This window comes from Glycine max, chromosome 19 (assembly GCF_000004515.6).
Source record: "Glycine max cultivar Williams 82 chromosome 19, Glycine_max_v4.0, whole genome shotgun sequence".
Classification (NCBI taxonomy): domain Eukaryota; kingdom Viridiplantae; phylum Streptophyta; class Magnoliopsida; order Fabales; family Fabaceae; genus Glycine; species Glycine max.
In genome coordinates, this window is record NC_038255.2 from 36,337,784 (window position 1) to 36,364,823 (window position 27,040).

The 27,040-nt window shown below is 34.6% G+C and overlaps 1 protein-coding gene across 1 annotated transcript; it reads left to right on the forward strand.

The window, feature by feature from the left end:
• The first annotated feature begins 17,914 nt into the window (after positions 1 to 17,914).
• On the forward strand, positions 17,915 to 25,968 carry LOC100808939 (acetyl-coenzyme A synthetase, chloroplastic/glyoxysomal). The gene is made up of 17 exons (XM_003553274.5): positions 17,915 to 18,315; positions 18,518 to 18,661; positions 18,788 to 18,943; positions 19,098 to 19,220; positions 19,360 to 19,528; positions 20,943 to 21,025; positions 21,367 to 21,468; positions 21,569 to 21,657; positions 21,755 to 21,845; positions 22,652 to 22,765; positions 23,357 to 23,512; positions 23,791 to 23,859; positions 23,968 to 24,143; positions 24,699 to 24,755; positions 24,912 to 25,002; positions 25,188 to 25,286; positions 25,433 to 25,968. The coding sequence occupies exons 1-17, from the start codon at positions 17,962 to 17,964 to the stop codon at positions 25,616 to 25,618; spliced, it is 2,259 nt and encodes a 752-aa protein (XP_003553322.1). The 5' UTR covers positions 17,915 to 17,961; the 3' UTR covers positions 25,619 to 25,968.
• Positions 25,969 to 27,040: the final 1,072 nt, after the last annotated feature.

Below are 27,040 nucleotides of genomic sequence, written 5' to 3' on the forward strand. Positions count from 1 at the left end.
TTAATTCTTACTTATTAGTTTTCATTTGTTTATAGTAAATAATTGGGTGAGAATTAAAAGATACTGATTGCTTAGGACAAAAAACAAGTGAATTGAAAGAAAAAGGGAAGGAATTGAAAGGAAGGTAAGGGCAGCTGAGGTTATATTATATAGAGACAAGGCAGTGGCAGGAGAGAGCCTATAGGGCAGGGTTGTCTGTTTTTCATTTTCTCTTAGTTTATCCATTTGCTTTTCTTTTTCTTACCTTACGGACAGGGACCATCCACAACACACTCAATCAATGGCACTAAAAGTAAAAAAAAAATAAGTGTACACTCTCCCCCATATTGGCATTTCTCTACTACAACTAGCTAACCTTAGTTAAGCCTTCACCCATATAAAAATTAATTAACCAATATCATTGCCCCATATATTTTTCTTCTTTGGCAATAAAATGAGGGTGCATGGGAAAATAGAATGCTTAGTGGCCACTACAGGGGTTCCCCCCTCCCCCTTTTCCCACTCAGAAATCAAAAGCATTGCAGTACACAGAGCATTTAGTTAACACTGGTTTTATTTCATTGCAAACTCTATGAGTTGTATCATACCAACATTATTTGATTGTAGTTTTATGACAATAGTCATAAACATGAGTAAAAACCAACACCTAATCCCATTCAAATGCAAGGCAATGATTACACACAAACTTGGATTCTCTCAAGTGAAAATATGTATCAAGTATGGATCTATCTGCCCTTTTGAATTAAAGTATCTTAGAAATTTAACTAGTTTTAAATCAAAGGTAGATACAAACCTACAATAACAATAACTAGTTTTAAAGCAAGAACTCAATAACAATATTACAATATATCTGTAGATGAAAAGACTTATAGAAGCTGAGCATAAAACAAATAGATTTGCTCAATTGAATTAATCCACAATATAAGGGGGTCACAGAAGAGAAAATTGATGCAAAACAGTAGTAAATGCTAACAAATATTGAAACTCAAGGAAATCAAGAGATCCCAGAGCTGCATCACATTGCTGCTAAAATATCATTTCAGGACAAAGAGCATACTGTTATGAACCAAGTATCCCAAAAGCTTAAGCTATTACGTGAAGGCACATGAATGGTTTCATACATATTAAATCTTTAATATGCCCTCTCATGAATGGTTTCATACTATATTAAAGCTAGCATGGTGAATTTTAACCATAAACCCCCACGCTTCTCCGTCATGGCCTAGACCATAAACCCCAAACCCCAATGCTCATTCCGTCACACATCAAACCCAATGTCATCAACGCCCACAGTCACTCCAACCCCAATGGAATTCAACAAAGAAGACATGAAAATGCAAGAGAGGGGTTCATACCTTCTAATGACGAGAGTAATGTGGTGGAGGAGTTTAGACTTCGACGTCGACGGGGGCACGATGGTCTTGAGAAGACGACAATGATTGCAAGTTCAATACGATGAGGTTTAAAGCTAGGTAAGGCACAAGAGTGTTTCAGAGACTTAAGTGAGAACAACGTGTGCAATCTCTAACCATACAAAGACGGTTTTCGGGACTAGACCGTCTTTGTATGGTAATAAAACATTTATAAGTTTGCCATCAAACAATATTTAAAGACGGGTTTATGCAAACGTCATCGTTTAGTTCTTGTTAATTATGAAAACGCCACCGCCGCACTTTCTAAGACGGTCCTTTACAACTGTCTTAGAATCGCCGACGTAAAAGGATAAATTTTTAGTAGTGATGGTATCTTCTTTATTGTTTTTACATAGGTCATGAATAATATTTTACCACTTATAATATTGGGGAACAAGTAAAACTCCATATCCTAAAATATGGAATTACCAATTTCTGGTTTTGATTATCCATTCTAATATATTTTGAATTGTTCAGTTGCATGGACGATTTGGAAAAACGTTATTTGGAGCTTTTCTCTGCATAATCCTTCCACCATTGGAGAGTTCCTTGGGGATTTTGATGGTTGATAATGGATGAGAAACAAGTAGATGGAGAAACTTTGTTTCTGGGTGTGCAATGTTTGTAGTAATTTATTGTGCTTATATCTAGGTTTGTCATGCAGGCATGTCATTGTTGCAATCATTTTCAAAAATTACAAATCTGAGGACTATTGTGATGGGTGTTGACATTGGGGTTATATAATGCAATACATGACTATTACATCCATCCTACCAGGAGTCAATAGTATTGGGTGAGGACACCATATGACAAACCAAAGCCACCCTCAAATGAAGAGAAGACCTGGACAACCTAAGAAGGCTAGGAGAAAGGACATAACTGAGGGAGAAAGCAGCAACAATAGGATTATGATGAAAAGGAATTTCCCCACTGTTACTTGTATGAGATATGGCCTTGAAGGTCACAACAGTAGGGGCTGCAATAATGGTGGTGTGCCACCTAAACCCAAAAAATGGAACATTAGGCATTAGACGTATATTAGATGTGTTGTGGTGTCTTTGTTTTTTGGTAATGTATAGTCATGGTAGAAATTTTACTACTACTTGGGAACTTAGGTATGTTATGTTTAATGAACAATAGTTTTATTTTCTCTGAATGCTTGTTTTAGCTTTGTGGACTACGTACATATTATCTTATTTCATGGATAATTCTGCTATTAAGTGCATGTTATCACTTATTTTGTGGACTAGTTTGTCAGTTAGTAATATTTGTTAGGGATCAATTTGTCAGTAAGTGTATATGTTTTGGTGGGAAGTTTTTAGAAGGAAAGTTCATTTGTACGTAGTCGTTATGTTTGTTGATTCGAAAATCAATAAATTTAAAAAGTGACAATTTAGTCCAAAATGACGTGAAAAGTTACTATGCACACGTGTACTTGCCAATGTGGATGAGTGTGAGCCATATAGGTTACCTCCATTAACAGAGACAGAAGGATTTTAACAGTTGGACCAAATAGTTATAACATTTGACATTTGTGGATTAAATAGGTAATTTTTCATAGTACATAGACAAAATTGTCAATGAGTGTAAACTAGAGGGACTAAATTGATCATTGACCTTAATACAATATAAAGTGCTACATTGGAATAAATGTACTAATATGACTTTTTTTTTTTTGAATTTGATAAGAGATTAAAAATTCCTTTGACTAGTTTATAAGAGATTAATTTAGTGGATTATCTTTCATAAGTTATCTTAAGTAGCTTATTTTGATAAGCTACTTCAAGTAGCTTATGAAAAACAAATTAGCTTAAAAGCTACTAGCTCTTTTTTTTCTCAATTTTATTCTTACTATTTTATCTGAAATTCTATTTTATCCTTTATTCAATTTAAAAACCATCTTATCTTTTTTTACTGGAAAACTTCTCTTATCTAATTTATCATTCTTACACACACACGACAGTCAACTCATCGATTGTCATTGTCACATTGTTCCTTAAGGTGAGAAATTATTTGAATCATATCAACTTTACAATTATTTGTTGAATTATTTTTATTTTTTAATTATATAACCTAATTAAAATGGAATTTCAAAATATATGATTAGTTTTAAATAGAAGATTTGATTTGTATCATGTTTCGTAGTTATGCAAGTGAGAGATCCAAGTTATTAATGTATAAATAGAAAAAAATAATTATTTAAGAAAATTATAAAGAAAAAACACTTTTTATTTTTTTAAAATAATATTAATAATAAAGTATTTAGATGTCAAAAAAAATGATTTTAAAACATATAATTCTAGTAAAGTTCATTTCATTTAATTTTACTTTTTCAAAAGAAAAAAAAAGGAAAAATTTGATTTTAAAAAATGAGTAAAATCACCATATTTACCATTTTCTTATAATACAAAATTTAAAAATTATTATTCTACTAAGAATATAAGTTATTAGAAATAAATTTAAATGTAAAAAATATTAAATATGTCTTTTTTCGTCATTTGATAATTATAATTAGTTTTATCAAATATTTTCAATTAAATCAACTAATTTCTAGGTTTTCAACGCCTAACTTATAACTTATTAGTTTCCAACTAGCTTATCAGTTAATTTTACCAAACATAGTCATTATAATAGAATACCACATCAATATTTTCATTAAATATTTTATTTTAAGGTAACATATAAATAAAAAAATATATAGTTAAAATTAGGGGTGTGTAGGCTTTTGTGACCCGACTTGAAACCGCACACCACAAAAAAAAAGACCTTGGGTGGGTTCGATTTAATGGGTTTGTCGAGTCTTAGTTTTGGTTTTGAAGGGGTTTATTTTGGAGGGTGCAGGTCTAAAATTTTGGAACCATCGAAACCGACCCGCCCGACATATACTGTTTGTAAGTTTGTAATTACCTATGTAGGCTACGTTTAGTGTTAAGGCTTTAAGACCGAAGTAGGGGTGATACTAGGTGCACCCAACATTATTGCTGGTGCACCCATCATTTTAAGTGAATGGGCAAAAATGCCCTTCACTCAAGTTGATCCGTATGAGTCATACGGATTTCATACGAATCAAGTTGATCCGGATGGTTTGTACGGATCAACATGATCCGTATGAGTCATATGGATCAAATTGATCTGTATGTTTAAATTATACTTATGGATCAAGTTCATCCGTACAAACCATATGGATCAACCATAAGATAATTTTGGAATTAACAAAAAATGTTGGGTGCACAAGCAATAAAGCTGGTGTACCTAGCATCACCCTCGAAGTGGCTCAATAGGCCAATACTAAGCCCAATTGCAACCCTACTACCTCCACTTGGTCAAATCTTTCATCAGTATTTAGTAACCTTAAACCCTTAAATGCCTTTCACTTGTTTCTTTCATTTCTGAAGCTTTGTTGCTTTGCCGCTCTCGCCTCTAAAAAAGATTTGGAAGGAAGAAGGTGCACATCAATGACTGGAAAAAAATGGGTTTAATTACTTAATTATATTTAATTTATTAAATATTTTAAAAAATTATCTAATATTTTAAAATAAAATCTATCACTAAAGAAAAAATGATAAAGATCTTGAGAAATCTTTAATCCCACGTGACTTTATGGAATCCACCAAAAAATAATTTAAGATTTCAATTTGAAATCTACCACCAAAGATGCTATGAGCCTGATAACTCAAAAATCAAAATTAATTTTAAGTAGAAATTGATATAAAACATAAAGGTAAAATTACATTTTTTGTCCCCCAGTTGTCTCTAATTTCGATTTTAGTGATCCTTTAAATTTATTCATGAATTGAGTCTCCCAATTATGTCAAACTGTAAATGTGGTCCCCAAGCCCAAATTTGAACGTTGATTGTCACAAAGAAACGTTGATTGCCACGTGTTACATTCTGATCGGACAATGAACAGAAAAATGTTAGAGAGGGCTCTTGAGCGCACCTTTTCGTATCTAATCAGAACGTGACATGTGATAGTCAATGTTTCTTTGTGATAATCAACGTTCAAATATGGGCTTGGGGAGATTTGACATAACTAGGGGACTAAATTCGTGAATAAATTTAAAGGGGGACTAAAATCGAAATTGAAGACAATCAGGGGACCAAAAATACAATTTTGCCAAACATAAAATAAAAAAATAACTAACAAAAGGCTATCTTTTCTCGTTCATTCCTTTTCTTATTCCCTTCACGGGCACCTTTTAAGCCTTTTCAGCGAAAGCCACGCATGGGAGCTTCAATTCTCTTAACATCTCAAAATCGAGATGTTGATCTTATTAGCTCCATTATTTGAAACAACTTTGCTCTTTTCCAATGGTTGCTTGTCTCCAAGGTCAAGCTCTTGACTATCAGAGACTCTTCCTCAACATCATCGGAAAATATGGCTACCGTAAGTAGCAACTGCTAGAGAGAGCGTTCGTTAGTGATCATCGACTTAATGATGCCTAAATTGTGTATACCAAACTGATTAACCTGTTATCTGCTTAAATTGAAACTCGCCTAAACCGTGGAGTCAAACAGTCGGAGACAATATGAAAAATATGAGGTTTTTGAAGCTGAACCCATCCTAACCCACCTGATGCATAGCCCTAGCCGTGTGTTTGAAGAATCACTTCGCTGAGGACTGATTTGGCATACTAGTGTAGCAGGGAGTGTTGATATTTGTTATAATGACATTTAGTGATGTTGGGTTGCCTTGCTTTGAACATAATTGATTTTTTATTATCTTCATTGTGTAATAGCTTTGATGACTTAGACAATTAGACATGTCGATTGACATAATGGTGGATAAATGAATGCCTAGCAATTATTACTCAATTAACTATGATTGATGGTCGAGATGCTTAGATTGGATAAACATTGTTATTTATTTGTTATTTTGATTTTTTTCAATTAAATTTACTAAAAAAATTGTACTTAGATTGTCTGTTTCTGTGTAGGGCCTAAAAATTAAAATGGGCTTAAAATAGTTTTTTTTAAGATAGTTTAAAAGTTTATAAAAAAACATTTTTTTGTTAAATAAAATATTTGGTGCAAAAAATGAATGTGGCCCAATTCAGGCCTATGGCCGAATAAACCCATTCGATATGCCTAAGACCCAATAAACCCGATTGTCCTTGTGGGTGAAAACAAGCCTGCTGTAGTGTCAATTGGGTTAGTGTGGTTTGGGCCTTTTGGGCCCGTATCCATCCTGCTAAACACTCCTAACTAAAGGGTGATGCTAAGGTTCACCACCGTAATTGCTTGTGCACCCATCATTTATAAAAAATGCCAAAAATGCCCCTCTTCTATCTTTTTCCTTAAAAAGCTGGGTGAGCAGTGTTTTACACCTCCATGCTTTTTTTGTTCTTCTGTTTCTTTCTTTGGTGTGGTTTTTTCTTGAGATAGGTGAGCTTGGGTGAAGGTAAAGGGGTCAGTGTTCATTGTTGCGGTGGTTGGTTCATCGTCATCGCCATACGAGGTACACATTTCCGCTGGGTGTGCGCGAGAGGAGTAGTCTGTAAACCATACGGATCAAGTTGATCCGTAAAGCTTATACGGATCAAGTTGATTCGTATGTTAATATTATACATACATATCAAGTTAATTCGTAAAGGCTTATACGGATGAGGTTGATCCGTATAAGCCTTATGGATGAAGTTGATCCGTAAGGCTTATACGGATCAACCTCATCCATATAAGCCTTACGGATCAACTTCATCCGTAAGGTTTACAGATTTTGAATTTTTAACATTTATTTAAGTTTAATATTTTTTTAATTATTACTATGTTTGTATGGGCATTTTAAAAAATAAATTAATTGTTTATACGTGTAATTGATTTAATTCGTATGTAGAATGATATAGGGTTTTTGCATTTTATTATATATGATTATGAATTGTAGTGTTTATAAAATGCTGTGGAGTAAAAGATTATGTAGAGTTTTGTCTGATATTATATGTATAGTGCGGTTAGGTGTTGTATGTCTGTGTTGTTGAAATTTATGATTTGTTGTTAAGATGGACAAAGATCAATGGATGTATGACAGTATAATATCTGAAGAAGTTGATATGGATGATCAAAATGAACAAGAATGTGGTGTGAATGAACAACATGTTGATTATTTGGATGCGTTCAATACTTCTCAGGTAATAATGTTGATTTTTGTTATTATTTTCATAAAATCAATGTCCCTTAGAAGACTAAAATGGTGTGGGTTGTGTTATAGGTGTTTGGTACCCGAGATGATGTTTTGCAATAGACTCGATCCGTTGCTCATGAAAATGGATTTGTGGCGGTCATTATGAGGTCTGACACAAACACTGGTAGTAGAGGAAGGACTTCATTTGTGTTAATTAGTTGTGAAAGAAGTGGTCAGTATAAGTGTAGGAAGAAAGATTTTGTTAGAAGAGATACTGAGACTAGGAAATGTGGGTGTCCCTTCAAGCTTCATGGGAAACCAGTGGTTGGAGGGCAAGGTTGGATGGTGAAGTTGATGTGTGGGATTCATAATCATGAATTGGCCAAGTCATTAGTTAGACATCCAAACGTTGGGCAATTGACTAAGGATGAAAAGATAATTATTGCTGATATGACCAAGTCAATGGTGAAACCAAGAAACATCCTGCTAACGTTGAAGGAACACAATGCCAATAGTTGTACAACCATCAAACAAATATACAATGCAAGAAGTGCATATCATTCTTCCATTAGAGGAAGTGATACTGAAATGTAACATCTAATGAAGCTTATTGAACAGGATCAATATATTCATTGACATAGATTAAAGGATGAAGACGTGGTACGTGATATCTTTTGGTGTCACCCTGATGCAGTCAAGTTAGTGAATGCATGTAATTTGGTGTTTTTGATAGACAGTACCTACAAAACAAACAGGTACAGACTCCCACTACTTGACTTTGTTGGTGTGACACTAATAGGGATGACATTCTCTACTGGTTTTGCATATCTGGAGGGTGAACGTGTTAATAATGTGGTATGGGCTTTAGAATGGTTCCAAGGTATATTTTTAAGACGTGATGCCCTCCCTAGAGTTATTGTGATTGACAGAGACCTAGCATTGATGAATGCAGTGAAAACTGTATTCCCTAAGTGTACAAATTTGTTGTGCAGCTTTCACATAAACAAGAATGTTAAGGCAAAATGTAAATCACTAATTGGTCAAAAAAATGCTTGGGATTATGTCATGGATGCTTGGGGAAGTCTGGTTGATTGTCCTTCGGAACAACAGTTCGATGAATGCCTTAAGAAATTTGATTGTTCACCTTGGCCAATGTTTGTATACTATGTTAACGAAACATGGATAATCCCTCACAAGGAAAATTTTGTTACAGCCTGGACGAATAAGGTGATGCACTTAGGAAACACAACAACAAACAGGTATGAAAATGTTCAATTATTTCTATTAAGGTTGATGAATTAATGGAATTTTATTATTGTATATGTTTATTGTTATTTGTGTATTTCAAATGTAGGGTTGAATCTGCTCATTGGGCCTTAAAAAAAGTATTACAGAATAGCCTTGGAGACTTATGTAGTGTCTGGGATGCCATGAACAACATGATCATGTTGCAGCATACTGAAATTAAAGCATCCTTTAAAACAAGTACATATGTGGTTGGGCATATTTAAAAAAAAAACCTTATATAAGAGGCTTATTGGAATGGTTTCAAGGTATACTTTAAATCAGATTGTTGCTGAGTTTGAGCGTGTACGTTATGCTGGCAAGAATCCTTCCACTTATGGTTGTGTCATGAGAACTACGCACGGTCTTCCTTGTGCATGTGAGCTATCTAAATATGTTGTTGGTTGCATCCCACTAGATTCAATCCATATGTTTTGGAGGAGACTCAGTTTTTCATACCAAGGGTTATCTAAGCCCGAAGTGACCATCAAGGAAGAGATGGAAACCATATCTAAAAGATTTGAGGAACTTGATGTTTATGGTTAGTTTACTCTAAAGAGTAAACTTCAAGAAATTGCATACCTTGATCAAAACTCTATGTGTCCTCCTCCAGCAAAGGTGAACACAAAAGGTGCACCGAAGAAACCGATGAACAGAAACCCAAGGTCAACAAAGCGTGATCCATCGTACTGGGAGTATGTAGATGCTTTACATTTTGTGCAAAATAGCAATTCTTCAGTGAAGTGTAGTGCATCATCTTCTGACCAGCCCAATCCCAATCCAAGAAGCATCATGGTGTTGGATCAATTTCAGCCATTTATCCACGATTTCATTGACAACATTGTCAATGTCAAAGCTGACGAAAACTGTGGATATCGGTCGATTGCCGGTTTATTAGGTATGGGTGAAGAGTCTTGGTCCTTGGTGTGCAACCATCTGCTCAAAGAACTTGGCAAATTCTCAGATGACTATATCAAGCTCTTCGGTGGCATAGACAGATTCGACGAATTAAGGATGTCCCTACTTGTTGATGGGTTAACCAAGGTATGTAATTTATGTTTTGCTTTTTAAGAATTAACTTTAAAATTAACTTTGATGTGTATATTTGTTTCATTCAGGTGATTGTGGATAAGTGGATGGATATAAGCGAGATGGGATATGTCATTGCATCAAGGTATAATGTAATCATTGTCCCAACAACAAAGCATGACGTTCTTTCCTCTTAGAAGTCAACCACCAACAGATTCTTCTGTGCATCGCATAATTTGTATCGATCACGTCTATGGCAATCATTTTGTTCAGGTACATTCAAGATATATAGTGTTATTTTTAAATTTATGCAATCAGTTATGTACACTTGAGTTAATATTGTTTCTGCATGTACAACAGGTTTATTTAAAAGACCATTATCCTTTACCGCCTGTAGCATTGTTATGGTCTAACAATTTTCATCCTCAGGCAAAGCAATGACCAACTCCATATATTAGTAGAATGCAACCTTATAGAAGCTTCATGATGTTCAAAAGAGACTATGTTGACATAAATGAAGACTGAACATGTACCTTGTAATGGTTGATCGTTATGAATTTTAATCTCACATTAGAGTTATCTATGTTTGTATATTTGTTTAATTAATTTTGAACACATAGTTCCCACCAAGTTATCTAGCTTTCTATGTTTGTTTAATTATTTTTTACTTATTTTATAATGAATTATTACTTAAGGCGCGTAGGTCAAATCTAATTTTATATTTTAATCATCATGTGATATAAATTGTTGTGATACGTTTATCCTTAATTATTACTTAATTGTTGTGTTAAGAAATAAATTAATTGGTGTTGATCGTTACAAATTACGCATGTATGATACATCGTTGTCAGAATTGACAACACATTGTGAAATGTATGTGTATTAACATAAAACATGACACGACATTGTTAGACTTGACAACACATTCTGATGCAAGATAAAGCTTGACACCACATTGCTGTAGTTGACAACACAAATAGAAATCATCTGCACGCGTCTCTATTTTTTTAAAAAAAATTGAAGCAATGTTAGTGAAAACCACTTATGTATATGACACTCGCCAACACTGTAAAAAATCAAACATTGTCCAAATGGATCGATTATTCACAATGATTGTGAACTCCACATTGGGTTTTATTTTTCCAAATGGATTGATTATTCACAACGATAGTGGTGTTTATTTTCAAACTTCCACTCCAATACCCATTCAAGTACCTAACGCTTGTGATTTTGAAACGCTTAAAACCAGAATACACAATACCCTTCAGCTAACCGACAAACAATATTTGGATGAAATTTACTACAGGCAGCCATTCACAGATACAGGTAACCAATTTCGCTTTCAATGTATGCAATTGAAAAATGATGATGATGTTAACACAATGTTAATGTGTAATCATCAATTTTCGTGTGTTGGTCCGATTGAGTTATTATGCACCATTGGTAGAACACCAGATGGTATATTAAACTTACTTGAAGCCACTATGACCCCTACTCATGATGCCCTGCTATATTACAAAGGGAGGTGGAACATGCCACGCCAACATAAGTTTGTTGGTTATTCGTTCACAGGAAAAAATCTCAAAAAGTTTTACATTCCTTTCGGATGTACCATGGATGAACCGAAGGATTTGATCAAGCAAGTTGCACCTCATGGGATTCCCCCTTATGGTATGCATGAAACACAAACGGTAAGGCGATTATTTTTTTGACAACCAAGCCACTATGAGTATTCAGATAAAGTTATCAAATTCGAAATTATTGAACTGAAAACTAACAATGACATGCTAAAGGTGTTAGTGCAGTCTAACTACTGGAAAAAATTTGGGTCAATAGAAATTTTAGCGGTTTTTAGTAAACAGGTAATGGAAATGGAAGACGACATGTCTTGGTCGCAACATGATTCAATGCAAAATTAGTATTACTTAGTTGTAGTTTTTCATGCAAATTTTATTTCTTTCCACTATGTTGAAGTTAATGTAATGTTTGAATTCGTGTCCATTAGCGAATGAAACCGTATGATTATTATTTTATGTTCATGGTTCACCTAAATCAACAAATTTGGTATTCATTGGAAGCTTGATATCAAAGTTGGTAAACCAAAAGACAAATGAATCAGTGAACAAACCCTTATGTTGTGTCTGTGACCATTCTATTCCAAATAATAATAATATTACTAATAATAAAAAAAATAGGGATGAATGTCTTGAAAATGAATCCTAAAACTTTAAGACAACAAAAATGTAGCATATATGTTTTTTGTCTTTGCTCAAATGTGATCCTTAAGCCTACTAAACTATATGCTATGTTGGTTACATCCAATGACTAAATCATAGTTTGCTTGTGTCAACCAAAGTCATAAACCAACTCCAAAGACTTGTCTGTGGTCTCTTTGCATCAACAAAGATTCATTGGCCTCTTTGCATTAACCAAGACCCATAAACCAAATCATGACATGCTTGCATCAACTAGAGCCATCAACCAACTCCACTGACAACACCATCGCCAATTTAATTTAACATGATAAAAATTATACACAAGCCACTCATTGAGAATACTACTAGTTCGTTTCACTACATGCATGTATTTTGTATTGTTTTAACACTTATGTTAGATTGTTTCATTTTTTGTTTATTTTGAAGTTGGATTTATATTGCCATTCATTGAGAATATATATTTATTTTAAAAAATAAATGATACAAAATGATTGACAACTGAAACAAAATAGAAACACATTTCTTTGTGCTTTTGTGATCAACATAAACATGTTTCCATGAAGGGTATTTTCTTTAAAAAAAACCTAAAGCATGAGGGTATACTTGGCAAAGAGTCGTGTTTCAACAATTTTGTGTCCTGTTTTTTTTTTTTTGTTGGGGCTTGTATTTAGGCCCAATATGCATCTTCTTCTTAGATCAATAATAAAAAAAACCAATATTTAACCATGCTTAAACTAAAAAGAAGACACACACAACTAGCTTGTGACGTCATTAATGGGTAAGTAGTTTAAAAATAAGATTTTAATGTTAACCCTAATATTTAGACGAATTAACATAAAATTATAATTATAAACCAAAATAAGTTAAAATATACAAAATTTTGAGTCAAAAACAAAATGTTTTCAAATACAAGAAAATTATAAACATCGTCCAAATATGAAAATATAAAATGTCTAAAGAAACTATGGTTGATCTGTGCGTCGCCTAAGTCGAGACCTCAGATACACATTGTCATCTGTTGTGACACCCCTAACAATCCTGATGCATTCTTCCCTGACCTCGTGTGTCTCTATGCCTGCTATGACTATCCTTAGGTTGAGTAGACACTCCAACCTTTCAGCGATCGCATGGCAAGCATCCTATTAAATAGAAAACAACCAAATTAGTATTACAATAACTGAGGTAAATGAAATTTGATACAACAAACCAAATAGTAATACGTACCATTGCATGTCTAGGCTGCTCCACATCAGAAGGGGCATGTGCCGGTGCTGTTGTTGGTGCCACTGGGACCTGAGGTATATGTGGCTCCACAAATGAGGCATCCTGCGTCACAGGTGGATGTCGCGGCGGATCTGATGGTTGTGCCGCTGTCATGAATGGATGAGAAATGAGGAGGAACCAGTCCATGTACTCGGGTGCACATTGTCCTGGCACAACACGAATCTGACTTGCTGGTGCAAGATGGTCTAAGTAGTGCATCCACCTGTCGTCAATTTCTTCAAACGACACCCAGGAATCTATAGCCTCTGGAGGAATACTCTGCACGAATTCGAACTGGTGCATGACCCTCTCTGGTTGGTGTCTGATGGCAACGGGCCCCCATCGTAGATGACTGGAGAAGCATGAAATCAAATTAAACTCCCGAACGGGTCAATGCTCACCATAAGGCATCCAGCAAACATTAGGAATCCTGAGTCCATCTAGATGTTGCCTGTATGTCGATGTAGATATGGACTTCAAAGAAGCCTTCGCAGCAATCCACCGACATGCACGTGGTGACACGTCATCAAAGTCCGGATCAGCCATACACTCCGCAACTGACGGAAAGTGCTCATATATCCAACACTACAAAGATTAAATCAAAATCATACAAATGTCAAATGAACATCTTAAAAAAATATTTAAAACATAGTTGTAATTAACTTATCAAAAACATATTAATTACCTGTAATAGAGTGATGTAACTAGCTAGCTGTCGGTCGCTGCTCCTACAAGCCTCATTCAAATGATCGTACATATGCACTAGGGCGGCAGCTCCCCATGCATAGCTTCCACTCTGACTGAAGTCACAGAAAGCGTCTAAGAAAACAACATGAACATAGGTTGCACTCTTGTTAGCAAAAAGAGTGCAACCTAAAATATGCAGAACATAGGCATGAGCTACAGCAGTCCAAAGTCCGGCCTGACATCTCCTCTGATATATATCTCGTACCCAAGATAGTCGTACGTATGGCCCATGACAATGTGTTGTCTCAGTCCTAGCTTCCTCTCCGGAGACCTCTAGTAACTCCACCAACATCAACACGACCTTGTCGACATGTAGAGGCTCGAAGGTATGAAAGGCGCCAACAATGGGAAGATGAAGCAGAGACCCACATCATCCAGGGTGATGCTAACCTCCCCAACAAGAAGATGGAAATTGTTAGTTTCCTTGTGCCACCTCTCCACGAAAGCGGATACAGGAGGTTGTGGAGGCTGAGAGCATTACTGCAGTGGTGTAAACCACTCCCTTTCATTTCCTTTTGTATCTTTTCTACCATTTCCTAATCCAAAGCCTTCAAGCAGAGAGACTATATTAACTTGTCATTCTCATCAATGCTTGGACGGACACCATATACCATTTTGTTAGGAAGTTGGCATGCTAAACATATACAAGTTGTATAACTACGCAAATTCATCACAATGTAATTAATAGGCTAAATACTTATCTAAAGTATGTGGTTCACATTTAGTTTAGGTATGTCAATGAAATTCTCCATAACTGCTTATAGGATAAGTAATTAAAAAGGTAAAAAGATTGAGTTCCTCCTATTAGCTAAAATCAAGTTATGTGCTTAAGGTATTTGCTTAACCCATGGTTTGGCTTGAGGTATTCACTTATTTAAAGTCATTTGGCTTAAGGTATTCCACTGAAGTCAAAAGTATTACAAACTAACCAAATTTCAAACCAATATCAACATGTTCAAACAATTCAAACATTATACAATACAAACCAAACTTTTTAGCATAAACAAATTTCAAAGCAATATCAACTTCATCAAAGAATTACAGCACAATTTGAAACTTATTTCATTATTCATTTGTATTCTACTTCACCCTAAAACCCTCAAAACTAACCCTAAACCCTAATAAAAACATTTTTCATAAATTTAAACCTATTTTACATTTTTTTAATTAAAATAGGGTCATACGGATCAACTTGATCCGTATGAATTTTATGGATCAAGTTGATCCGTAACGTGCATACAAATCAAGTTGATCCGTAAGAAGCATACGGATGAAGTTGATCTGTATGCGTCTTACGGATCAACTTGATCTGTATTCTGCTTATTTCATCCGTAAAACCTAAAATCCATTACGGATCATCTATATCCTACTTCATCCGTATGCATAATCCTATAACCTACCTCTAATTCGGATCAACTAAATCCCTACACAGTACAAAAGCACAAACGAAGCAAAAACGGAAATGACATCCACGGGGAGAAGAGGCTTACCTCAACTGTCGACGGTGGAGCAGGTCCTCAATGTCGTCAAAACACAGACGAACACTGCAGCACAAGAAGAAGAACAACGACGTAGGGGCTGAAGAAGAATAACAGTCGCGAATGCGTGAGAAAGGCGTTGGGTGCACAAAATTTTTAAAAATAATGCCAGGGGTATTTTTGTCCTTTAACATTAAATGTTAGGTGCACCAGCAATAATGCTGGGTGCATCTAGCATCACCCCTAACTAAAATAGTGGGGATCAAATTCTTTAAAAAAAAAATAATAAGACACCAAATCTGCAAAATAAAAATCAATTAATTTTTAAATTTTGTTCGTATGAAAATGGATTTGGCTCCTCTCAAAGTGAGGAAACACACTTAAGAAAACAAATAATAATATTAATAACAATAATAATAATTAAAAAAATCAATGATTAAAATTATAATTAATTTTAATTTTTGTTATATATATTAATCATTAATATTTTAATCAACAAACATGAATTCATTTAACCCTCCAATATGCATGTTTCACTTTAGAAGAATCAAAATCATTAAAAAAAGAATAAATTACATTGAAACTATTGAGGTTTCATGAACTTGTACAAATTTTTCCCTTTTTTTTTAAAACATTGGCATTTAACTTTCATATAGAAGATATGATGTAATGTTTTTAAAACAATTAAAAGGATTGATATAATGTATTTGTTTTTAGTATAAAAGGAAATAAAAGCTAGACAAAAGGACTAAGAAGCATGTGCTAAATTAAAGCTTAGAGAATTCATAAGTTTTTTTTTTAAAAAAAAAAATAATATATAAAAGATATTAGTGCAATGTTTAGAGTTTAATGGTCATGGATTAATGGTGTGAAACAATTTTATATTATCATTTCATCATAAATTATTGTAAAAATCATAAATATATAATAAATTGTGATTGAGGTAAAATGTCATTTTATAATATATATATATATATATATATATATATATATATATATATATATATATATATATATATATATATATATATATATATATATATAAGTTAGTGCAAGGATTAAAAATAAAAATGTGTAACTTCATCAAATTTTCAAGAGTGTAATTCACTTTTAAAAAAAATACATAAACATGATAACTGAAATTTTAGAATATCTTGAAACAAATTTGCGATTCTCACGGACAAGCTCGTTTCAAATTTATCAACTTCCTATTTTACATGCCAAGTGTCATTCCAGCATTCATCATGAATAAGAGTTTAATGTTGATAATCCTCGAAAAATGACACTGAAATTAACTGTGCAATACAGAAGAAAAGGCAAAATTTGCTAGTTCATTGGGGCTGAAATACCATAGATAACCACAGGAGAGAAACCGGGGATGACACTATGCTTTGTAACTTGCAAGAAATGGCCAAACCAGGCAACAAAACCGGCAAGCCGGCAAGGTGCTTCTGCTACCACAATCCAATCAAAATTCGCACCACAAACTAATCATTAAAGTACTAAAGAGGTCTAACTCAATTGAATAAAATGCGTAAATATTATAAGCCTCCTAGTATCATCTATCTTTGATTCCTATATAACAAAAACCAATCATTGAAAGCACCATGTTGTCATGAAGAGACCTATTTAACCCAATCATTTGATTTGAGAGGTGAATTCCAAACCCTGCCAACAGCTTCGATCTGTCCTCACTGATTAGTCTCTCTCACCCACCTCATATTGCCTTGCAACATTTCTGCAGTCTTTTGTGGAAATTGAGTTCATTAAAGTTAGTCTCTATTTCTTTTCTTTCCTTTGAATTGAAAACTTTTTCATTGCCAGCAATTGCCGTTATCTTTTGGTTCATTTTCTTAAAAAAGTTAACCTCATGTGCACAGTCTCTGTGCCGCCTCTCTGACCATTTGGGATCATAACAAATTGGTATTGTTATTATCGGTTTTAGTTTTTGAATCACAATGAATGTTGACCCTAACAAAAAGTCCTTCACCTAAAAAAAGTGGAGTGCAAAATTTTTCCAATAAAGACTATGACTAGTTGCATTTTGGAAGAAAAGACAAATTTTACTTATTTATTTTTGTTTTATTATAGTCCTATGGTTTTAACCATCATTTTCGTATAATTATCTTAATTAAGATTTTTAGCTTTCCGATCCCATGGAATTAGGTTAGAAAATAAAAAATAATACGAGTAATTTTTATTTAATCACTAATTTAGTGTGAAATGTTTACTAACTTTATGAATAACAATTACTAATATTCATTGGATTAATTTTAATGATTATTTTTTTCAATCACGTTAAATTTAGTTCACTTAGTGTTAGAAGAAAACATTATTTTCTTTCCTATTATGCGGCTCCTCAGGATTTGTTTTATTAATTAAATTTTTATACACACATTTACAACTATGTCAAGATGATTCCTCTGTCCCATAACCCAGTCTCTGTTCACCTGGGTGGAACACCCTGTGACTCTCTTCACCCAATTACGTTCCATCCAATTCTGAATAAGCCTCGTTCTTCTGCCTCTCTGTTTTGGAACTGCAAAAGGAGAAGGAAGAGGAAAAGCTCCATTACTATGGCTTCTAATCTCAGAACCAACAATTTCCTGCGCCATGTGGAATCAATGAAGCTTCTTCCATCAGGTGCGGGTCACATTTCACACTTGAATGCTGTGATACTTGGTGAATCTCTCGCCACTGAAGAGGATGATTTCGTTCTTCCAAGTGAGGACTTTGCTAGCCAAGCCAATGTTCAGTCCCCAGAACAGGTTTCAGAGTATTTACATTGATCGGTGTTAAAATTTTGAATTTGATTGCAGCTTCATGAATGTTTTCTGGGGTTCAATGATTTTGGCTTCTTAACATATGAAGAGAAAGGGGCTTCAGTGTTTGTACAAGATTCTGTAAAAAAAAAAATAATTATTTTTTTGTCTTTTAGTTATGTGTTTGTGTATGATTGTGATCTATCAGTATCTGAAGATGTATAATAGATCCATTGAGGATCCTGCTGGATTCTGGTCTGAGATTGCCTCAGAGTTCTATTGGAAACAGAGATGGGGTGATAAAGTGTGTGATGAAAATTTTGATGTGAGGAAAGGGAATATAAAGATTGAGGTAATTGATTTGTTTCCACTGTCCCATTTGGATCTTGTTTTTGTTTTCCTTCTGATAGTGTTTGTTTAGAGACTGAGTGAGGTTGACCTTGTGTGTGTGTGTTCATTTGTTGTTGCATTGCTTCAGTGGTTCAAGGGTGGCATCACCAACATCTGTTATAATTGCTTGGATAGAAATGTTGAAGCTGGACTTGGTGACAAGGTTGCCATTTACTGGGAAGGCAATGAGCCTGGTTTGGATGGTACTTTGACATACACTGAACTTCTACAACAAGTTTGCCAGGTGAGTTTCTGACTTTCCTCTCTGTCTGCATGCAATACAAAGAGGATACTCAATATGAAGTTTCTCAAGTTCGGGTGCGCTAATATGTTTTGTTTTTCACGAGCGAAAACACAATGGAGATTGGCAGAATGATTGAATTTTTTTCTTGTTGCAGCTTGCAAACTACCTTAAAGATATTGGTGTGAAGAAGGGAGATGCCGTAATTATTTATTTGCCCATGCTTATGGAGCTTCCCATCGCAATGCTTGCTTGCGCCCGGATTGGTGCTGTTCATTCGGTATCACTCAAGAACCTAAAAATATTTTCCTTGCCACCATTTCTTGTTTAGTCATGTCAAAATTACCTAATTGCTTGACATGTTTCACTTGCCTCTTGAGTTAACACTGATAGTTCTTTTTTTATTTTTATTTGTTTAGGTTGTATTTGCTGGTTTTTCTGCAGAAGCTCTTTCCCAGAGAATCATTGATTGTAAACCAAAAGTTGTTATTACTTGCAATGCTGTTAAAAGGGGCCCTAAGCCTATCTATCTAAAAGATATTGTTGATGCTGCAATCAATGATTCAGCCCAAAATGGGGTCTCTATAGGTAGGAATACCATTGATTTGTTTAAAGTTTGAGTGATATAATCTCTTAAATAAATATAGCAACTATCATGTACCGCTACAAAGTTTATGACTGTTGACAAATTGAAGCTTACTAGCATGTAGATACTAGATAGGTCAAACTCTTCAAATAAAATGAGTACTGTTTTTTGACTTTACTTTTGGGTAAAGTATGTTTTTGGTCCCTTTTATTTTTTTAAAATTCGGTTTTAGTCCTCTAAAATTTTATCCTATTTTTGTCCCCCTTAGTTGGAAATACTCCATTTTTGGTCCTAAACTGTATTTTCTGGCAGTTTATAACAGCCATCAAATGTTAATTATGACCACCTTAGGCACCAAAAGTGAAGTATTTCCAAATTAGAGGAACGGAAATTGGATATAAAATTTTTGGAGGACTAAAACGGAATTTGCAATATTTTAGAGGGACCAAAAACATACTTTACCTTTTTTTTTAGTTTGTCACTAACCTTAATAGCCTTATGGCTGTTGTTCATGTCTCTTGCATTTTTCTTATATTTTGTGAGATATTAAGTATGTGACATAGGAGAAAGTCCCATATCAGCTGGGCTTCAGACACAAATAATAATTAAAGTAGATGCTCTCCCCTCTTAGCAGCCTGGCTTTTTGGAGTAGGCTTTCCTCTACATCATTAAGTTTTTTTTTATAGTTTGAAAATGTCATAAGATGAAAATCTAGCACTTAGAAATCAGTGACAATTTTTAATTTCTTTTACAATCATTAATCCAAACTGACTTCACTAATATTGATATTGGCTAATGGAGTAGGCTGGGATGCTATAAAACTTCTCCCTTGATGGCTGTGGATGAGATCCCGAGGCCCAAAATTACTTAGGTATATGAGAAAATGGGTAAAAGGGTCAGCACATTGGATCAGGCCCTGGGAGGAGAGATGGAAGGGGTGAATATACTCCATAACTAACTAACTACCATGCTGGCAGTCTGTAGTATGAGAGAATAAGGCGCAGGAGCATGCAGGGAGGAAAGGTATATAAACAGGAAGTTAGGAGTGGAGAGAGGGGATAGGGATTTTGGTTAGAACTTGGGAGAGTCTGAGCCTCTCAAATTGCCTAGGGATTTTCTTCTTTATTGTATGCAACTCTCTAAACACAGGATCTGAGTTCATTTGGGTCAGACCCAATACAAAAACAGTTCACTTATATCTTTTTCTGCACATTATCTATGGTACTTATCAGTGTTGTCCATCCCATTTGACCTGTTTCACTATGTAACAGACATTTGCAACTGAACTGAGCAATAGTATTACCTTTGGTGTTTGTGAAGATGTATATGCTACATCCAATTTAGTCTCTAATTCATTGTGTTCCCTTATTATCTTCTCTGATCTTATTGTTTTGCTTCTTTTCCCTGTCTAAACAGATAAATGCCTAGTTTATGAAAACCCATTGGCAATGAAGAGGGTAGATACCAAATGGAAGGAAGGGCGTGATATATGGTGGCAGGTTGGTATATAAATGTTTTCACCCCATTGCATACAATATATACCCTCACATGGTTAAGCTAAGTGTAGAATCATTAATTCTATTTTCTGTACTCTGTGCAAAATGTCTACGTGCCATGAATAAGAATTAGTTACACAATTGTTTCAGTCTGAATTTCTTCAGTAGTTCAGTTCAGTTATTTCAAACAGATTTGTTCGTGTCTGATGATAAGGTTTGCTGTGAATCTTGAATCTGTTAGTGGTATTAAATATGTTTTCAATGTTCATGGTTACCTATAATTATGATAAAATTCCGCACTTCTTTAAACCTGTTTTTTGCTACCATGTTACTGTTTTTTGTAGGATGTCATTCCTCAATATCCAACTACTTGTCCGTTGGAGTGGGTTGATGCAGAGGATCCACTTTTTCTACTCTATACAAGTGGGAGCACAGGAAAACCTAAGGTATTTGTGTGCTGTTACTGCTGTACTTTGATTCATGTTACCTTTTTCTTCCTTTCTTTATTTGAGGCTGCTGCTTTTCTAATATAAATGTTTCTAAAAGGGTGTCCTCCATACAACTGGTGGTTACATGGTGTACACTGCAACAACATTTAAGTATGCATTTGACTACAAGCCGTCTGACATCTACTGGTATGCTTGAAAGTTTATCTTCTATCTTTTTATCTTTGACATGATCTTGATGAAAACTGGTTCACTATTATTTAACTCTTTTATACCCTGATTACAGGTGTACAGCTGATTGTGGTTGGATTACTGGGCACAGCTATGTCACTTATGGACCCATGCTCAATGGTGCATCTGTTATTGTGTATGAAGGGGTAATAAATTTCAACTTGAAACATGGTGATAATCATTTATATGCATAATGCATGGAAGAGCTAGTGAAAATGAATCCAATTGACATGTTGTTAGTGGAACCAAAAAGACAAATTCAACTGTAAATTCATATTTCTACATTTTAGAGATTCTAAAAGATGATTTGACCATTTGAGAAGAAGAATGGTTGAAGCCCAGTCGAACAGATGGAGGTTAGCGCATTAGCACTTTAGTAGTATAGGAAGATCAAGAAAAACTGAGAAACCAATATAAAAGACTGGATCAAATTGCTACTGTAAAGACTTGGTATTAGATTAAGCTCAACGACATTGTTTGATTATGTAGCCAACCCCACCTAGTAGGAAAAATGCTTTGGTTATTGCTTGTTGTTGGTTATGAATTCTAAAAAATAAAAATAAAGAATGTGTTATACAAGTAAATATATAGTGCTTTGAGATATTTTTTGAGCTCACAGAATATTTACTGAACGGACAAAAACAAAATTAACTGTTAAAAGGCCCTCATTAAGAATTGGAGGCCAATTATTAAATGCCTGATCAGTTGGTTGTCTAGGATGTGGTTACATACATGGTTATTTTGATTCCCTCATACTGAGCTTTCGAGATACACAAAGTGTCTTGGCTACATATTTTAACAAAAGTATATGTACATGGTTTATAAATAAAAGTACCGTGATTTCCAGCAAGATCATAATATTGGCTCATTGAGTTCATATATAGAAACTTGTGAGAGTCAAGGAATTGCTAAGAAATACCTCACTTCAAATCTGATATCAAGATGAATGCAGGCTCCTAATTATCCTGATGCTGGGAGATGTTGGGACATTGTTGACAAATATAAGGTGACAATATTCTACACTGCTCCGACATTGGTGCGGTCTCTCATGCGTGATGGTGATGCGGTAAGATACGTCTATAACATGTGTTAGTATCTCTGAAAAATCATTTGACTATGAATAAATGCTTCTGCGTACACACACAACCCAGCATGCCTAATCTCCTTTGTCTTTCCTCTGGTCATAATCATATCACAAATTAGTCTCAGTTTGAAGGTTGGAGAAATTTAATATTGCTCCAATTTTCAAAGAAGCGAGCTGTTATTGTATTGAGAACATCTTGTTTACATCATCTCCTATACAAATCTTTTAGAACAAAAACAAATAAAAACAATATGATATTTTTTGTATTTATTCATGAAAACAGGAAATGGAAACAAAAAACGTTTTCTCAAACCAAATAGGCCATTAATTATTCTGATAATTTATTATAAATCTTTAACCAAAAGAAGCTTAGATGCATCCTCATGTAAAATTGATATTTTTGCACATCATATAGGAATATAACTTGTACTTTATATTGACATTTTGAATAAAGTTCCAACTGGAATATCTGAATGGAGTGATAGAACAAGGGAACTGTCTGATGCAAGGGTGTAGAGTTCCATTCATTCTTAATTAAATTATTTTTCATTCAAATCATTGTAATTTGTGCAGTTTGTTACTCGCTACTCAAGGAAATCTTTACGAGTCCTAGGAAGTGTAGGTGAGCCCATAAATCCAAGTGCATGGAGGTGGTTTTACAATGTAGTTGGAGATTCAAGGTGCCCTATCTCTGACACTTGGTGGCAAACAGAAACAGGTGGCTTCATGGTATTGTAGCTTCCAATGATTATCTGTATTAAATTTGGTTTGGTTCTAATGGCTAACACTGAACATGTTAGATAGGTTCATTCCATTAGTCACATTTAATCTGTTGTGTACTTGTGTACCACATGTGCACAACTCAAGTGGTAATGGAGAGTTAGATTTTGTATAGTAGTATAGGCTCAATCTCATCACCACATGCACACACATATGAGGGAGAGAAGATTATCATGTTTGTGCATTTCTGTCTTTGGTTCAATTTCTTTTTTGTTTTTTGCTTGCAGATAACTCCACTACCAGGTGCTTGGCCCCAGAAACCTGGTTCTGCAACTTTCCCTTTCTTTGGAGTTCAGGTTTTTATGCTGACCTTATATGTTCATTTTATAATTTAATATTTGTTTTACCTCTATGTCACTATTTCACTTTGCCTTCATCACTGACTAATTAATTTGTAACTGTAGCCTGTCATACTGGATGAGAAAGGTGTTGAAATAGAAGGGGAGTGCAATGGATATTTGTGTGTGAAGAAATCATGGCCTGGGGCATTCAGAACTCTGTATGGTGATCATGAAAGATATGAAACAACATATTTCAAGCCATTTGCCGGATACTATTTCAGTGGTGATGGTTGCAGCAGGTTAGTATTTTACTAACATTAGATTGTTAGGAATCTTCTATACTCTCTCACCCTTACACACTCACCACAGAGTAAAGAGAATAGCACAAGACACGGAATAGGGAAATAGAGAATGAACATGTATTGATCACTCTATAACAGAATTCCGTTACAAGAGAGGCACTCCTCTCTTACACAAGGCAAGTCCTTGTCACAATTACAAATGAGCCAAGCTGCCCTTTCATCAAGGGTCAAGCCTTATTTATATAAACTCCTAATGCTGAGCTGTCATAACTGATTTACTATAAATCAGTTATGACCCCTAACTACTTACTTTCTATTCTTTCTGCTGTAAACCAGCCATGGCTTTGGTACAGTCACAGACTGACCTCCACCCTCATCCCTAACATAGATGCTCATATTTGCCAGTTTCCAGGATTCTTATATAATAATCTTTGCATTTGTGTTTAACCTTTGGGAATTAAGTATCTGTAGTTTTACCTAATACAGGAAATACCAGAACATGAAACTGTGTGTGTGGGATAATTATAATATACTCATTTAACTTTGTTTCAGGGATAAAGATGGATACCATTGGCTCATTGGAAGAGTTGACGATGTCATCAATGTTAGGTATTCTTTAAATTTCTAAAGCTTTTTCTGATAATTCCTCAATCTTATAAGTTCTTGCTTTATTCTTTATATATGTAAGCATTTAAACATGAATATCTTCCATGCAGTTCTATTCTATTTGATGTTCTAGTCTGATGTAGTTGCTATCATATGCAGTGGGCATCGAATTGGCACGGCAGAAGTGGAATCAGCTTTAGTTTCACATCCGCAATGTGCAGAGGCTGCTGTGGTTGGTGTGGAGCATGAGGTATGACTGTATAATATTCTTTCTACGTGAGAGTCATAAGTATGTGTTATTGTATGAAAGAAATTAAGTACAGTTTCTGTATAACATTGCTAAAAGTTTGCTGCCTGTATTTGGATCAACTACTATTACTAGCATCCCTAAAGGATTGCTACCTGTATCTGAATCAACTACCATTACTACTGTAGGTCAAAGGACAGGGCATCTATGCATTTGTTACAGTTGTGGATGGTGTTCCTTACAGTGAAGAACTGCGGAAGGACCTTGTACTCATAGTTCGAAAGCAGGTCTGTACTTCAAACTTCAAAGCCGACAACAAGGAACTACTGTGCCTTGATAAACTCTCAGGATGATTACTTTGTTGATCTATTGTTCTTTGTTTCCTAACTTTAGTTATAAATTAATTTTCATGTTCTTTTCTTTAACATTTCAGATAGGAGCCTTTGCAGCACCTGATAAAATTCATTGGGCACCTGGCCTTCCAAAAACAAGGAGTGGAAAGATAATGCGAAGAATTCTGAGAAAAATTGCGTCTCGGCAGCTGGATGAACTTGGAGATACAAGTACCCTTGCAGATCCAAATGTGGTCAATCAACTTATAGAACTTGCAGATTCTTGAAGCCCCAAACTTTGTATTATTATAGGTATGAGAAATGCTAGTAACACACTCCAGTGTACTTTTTTTTAACGCACTCTTCATTATTAGTTAAAGTTTATTGGAAATTACAATAATTTATGGACATCACTACTTATTTAATGATCCTTATTCGTGATTTTGTAGTTTCTAATAAATTTTAAACTTTAGTAGAGTGAATTAGAAAGAATATATTAGAGAAAGTGTTGTTAGTATTCCTTGTAAAGGTATAATAGCCAATGAGAAGTGAGGACAAATTTTGCCTTGTGTATCTGTATTTTTATGGGAATCTTAGTGCATGTGATAAATAATAAATAAATCATCCATATCTCTTATTATTATCTTCTCTCTATTTCTTTTTGACAGTTCCAACATGCATTTTTTCTTTTGCTATAAACTACATATTAGTACCAAGGGGGTCTAGCTCAGTTGTTGAGCACGGTGTGCGAGTGTTGTAAACTCCTTGATATTGTCTTCAATTCCTATGGATAAAAAAAATCTGCATATTAGTGTTAGACACTTGGAGCATGTTTGGTTTCCAATCCTACTTGCTGTGCATGAATTCTGAGATCAAACCCAATGGTCCGCTACAAACTGAACGCAAGAGGAAGGTTGGGGATGCTTTTGCAAATTTCATTTTGTCACCTACATCCATTTACAATGGATACCCAAACATGCATTTAGTTTGCTCTTAAACTTGTTATGCTTCTGTTATACCAACTATACTTCGTTTTTACAAATTGTGGAGATAGCCAACCACATTACTTCCATTGGAATTTTTGCATTGTGATATCAATCACTAGTCACATAAACACCGATATAGCTCAAACTATATTTTATGAAGGGAACGAAGGTTGAAACTCTAAATTAGAGTCAGTGTAACTAAACAATGCTGGTATAGATGATGGCAACTTACTTTGCATTATTTTTTTCTTGGTAAGAAAAAATATTAGTGAGATCACGAGGTATACAATTAACAGGAAGTCTTGTTTTCTAAACTATGCCAATATTTTATTAGTGGGATGAGATCACATGGTATACAGCTACCAAGAAGTGGTGTTTTCCAAGCTATGCCAATATTTTATTAGTGAAATAAGATCACCCATAGTTTACCGGAAAGTCTTGTTATCCAAGTTATGCCAATATTTTATTTTTCCTTTGCAGTGTGTGATTTGCAAATTGCAACATACCATATGTGCCATGGTGTATGCGTTTACGTTAAGTACCAATGCCCCTTTTCCCCTAAACATCACGAGAAAATAAAAAAGGTAAAAGACTCAAGTTAGTGTCTGGAAAATTGGTATGCACGAGTCTCTTTGTTATTAGAGCTCTGCTTAATTTAGCGTAAGGTGCCTATGTGTTATGTTAAGCATTTGGCATGGCACCTTACAATTTTTACTGTGCAAA

What these genes read in the sequence shown, in the direction of transcription:
- LOC100808939 (XM_003553274.5), top strand. Translation starts at nt 17,962, where the DNA reads ATGATTCCTCTGTCCCATAACCCAGTCTCTGTTCACCTGGGTGGAACA. An exon ending in GGATTGGTGCTGTTCATTCG is followed by an intron (nt 19,221 to 19,359) that starts GTATCACTCAAG and finishes TTATTTGTTTAG; the next exon opens with GTTGTATTTGCTGGTTTTTC. An exon ending in AGTGGTGATGGTTGCAGCAG is followed by an intron (nt 24,144 to 24,698) that starts GTTAGTATTTTA and finishes ACTTTGTTTCAG; the next exon opens with GGATAAAGATGGATACCATT.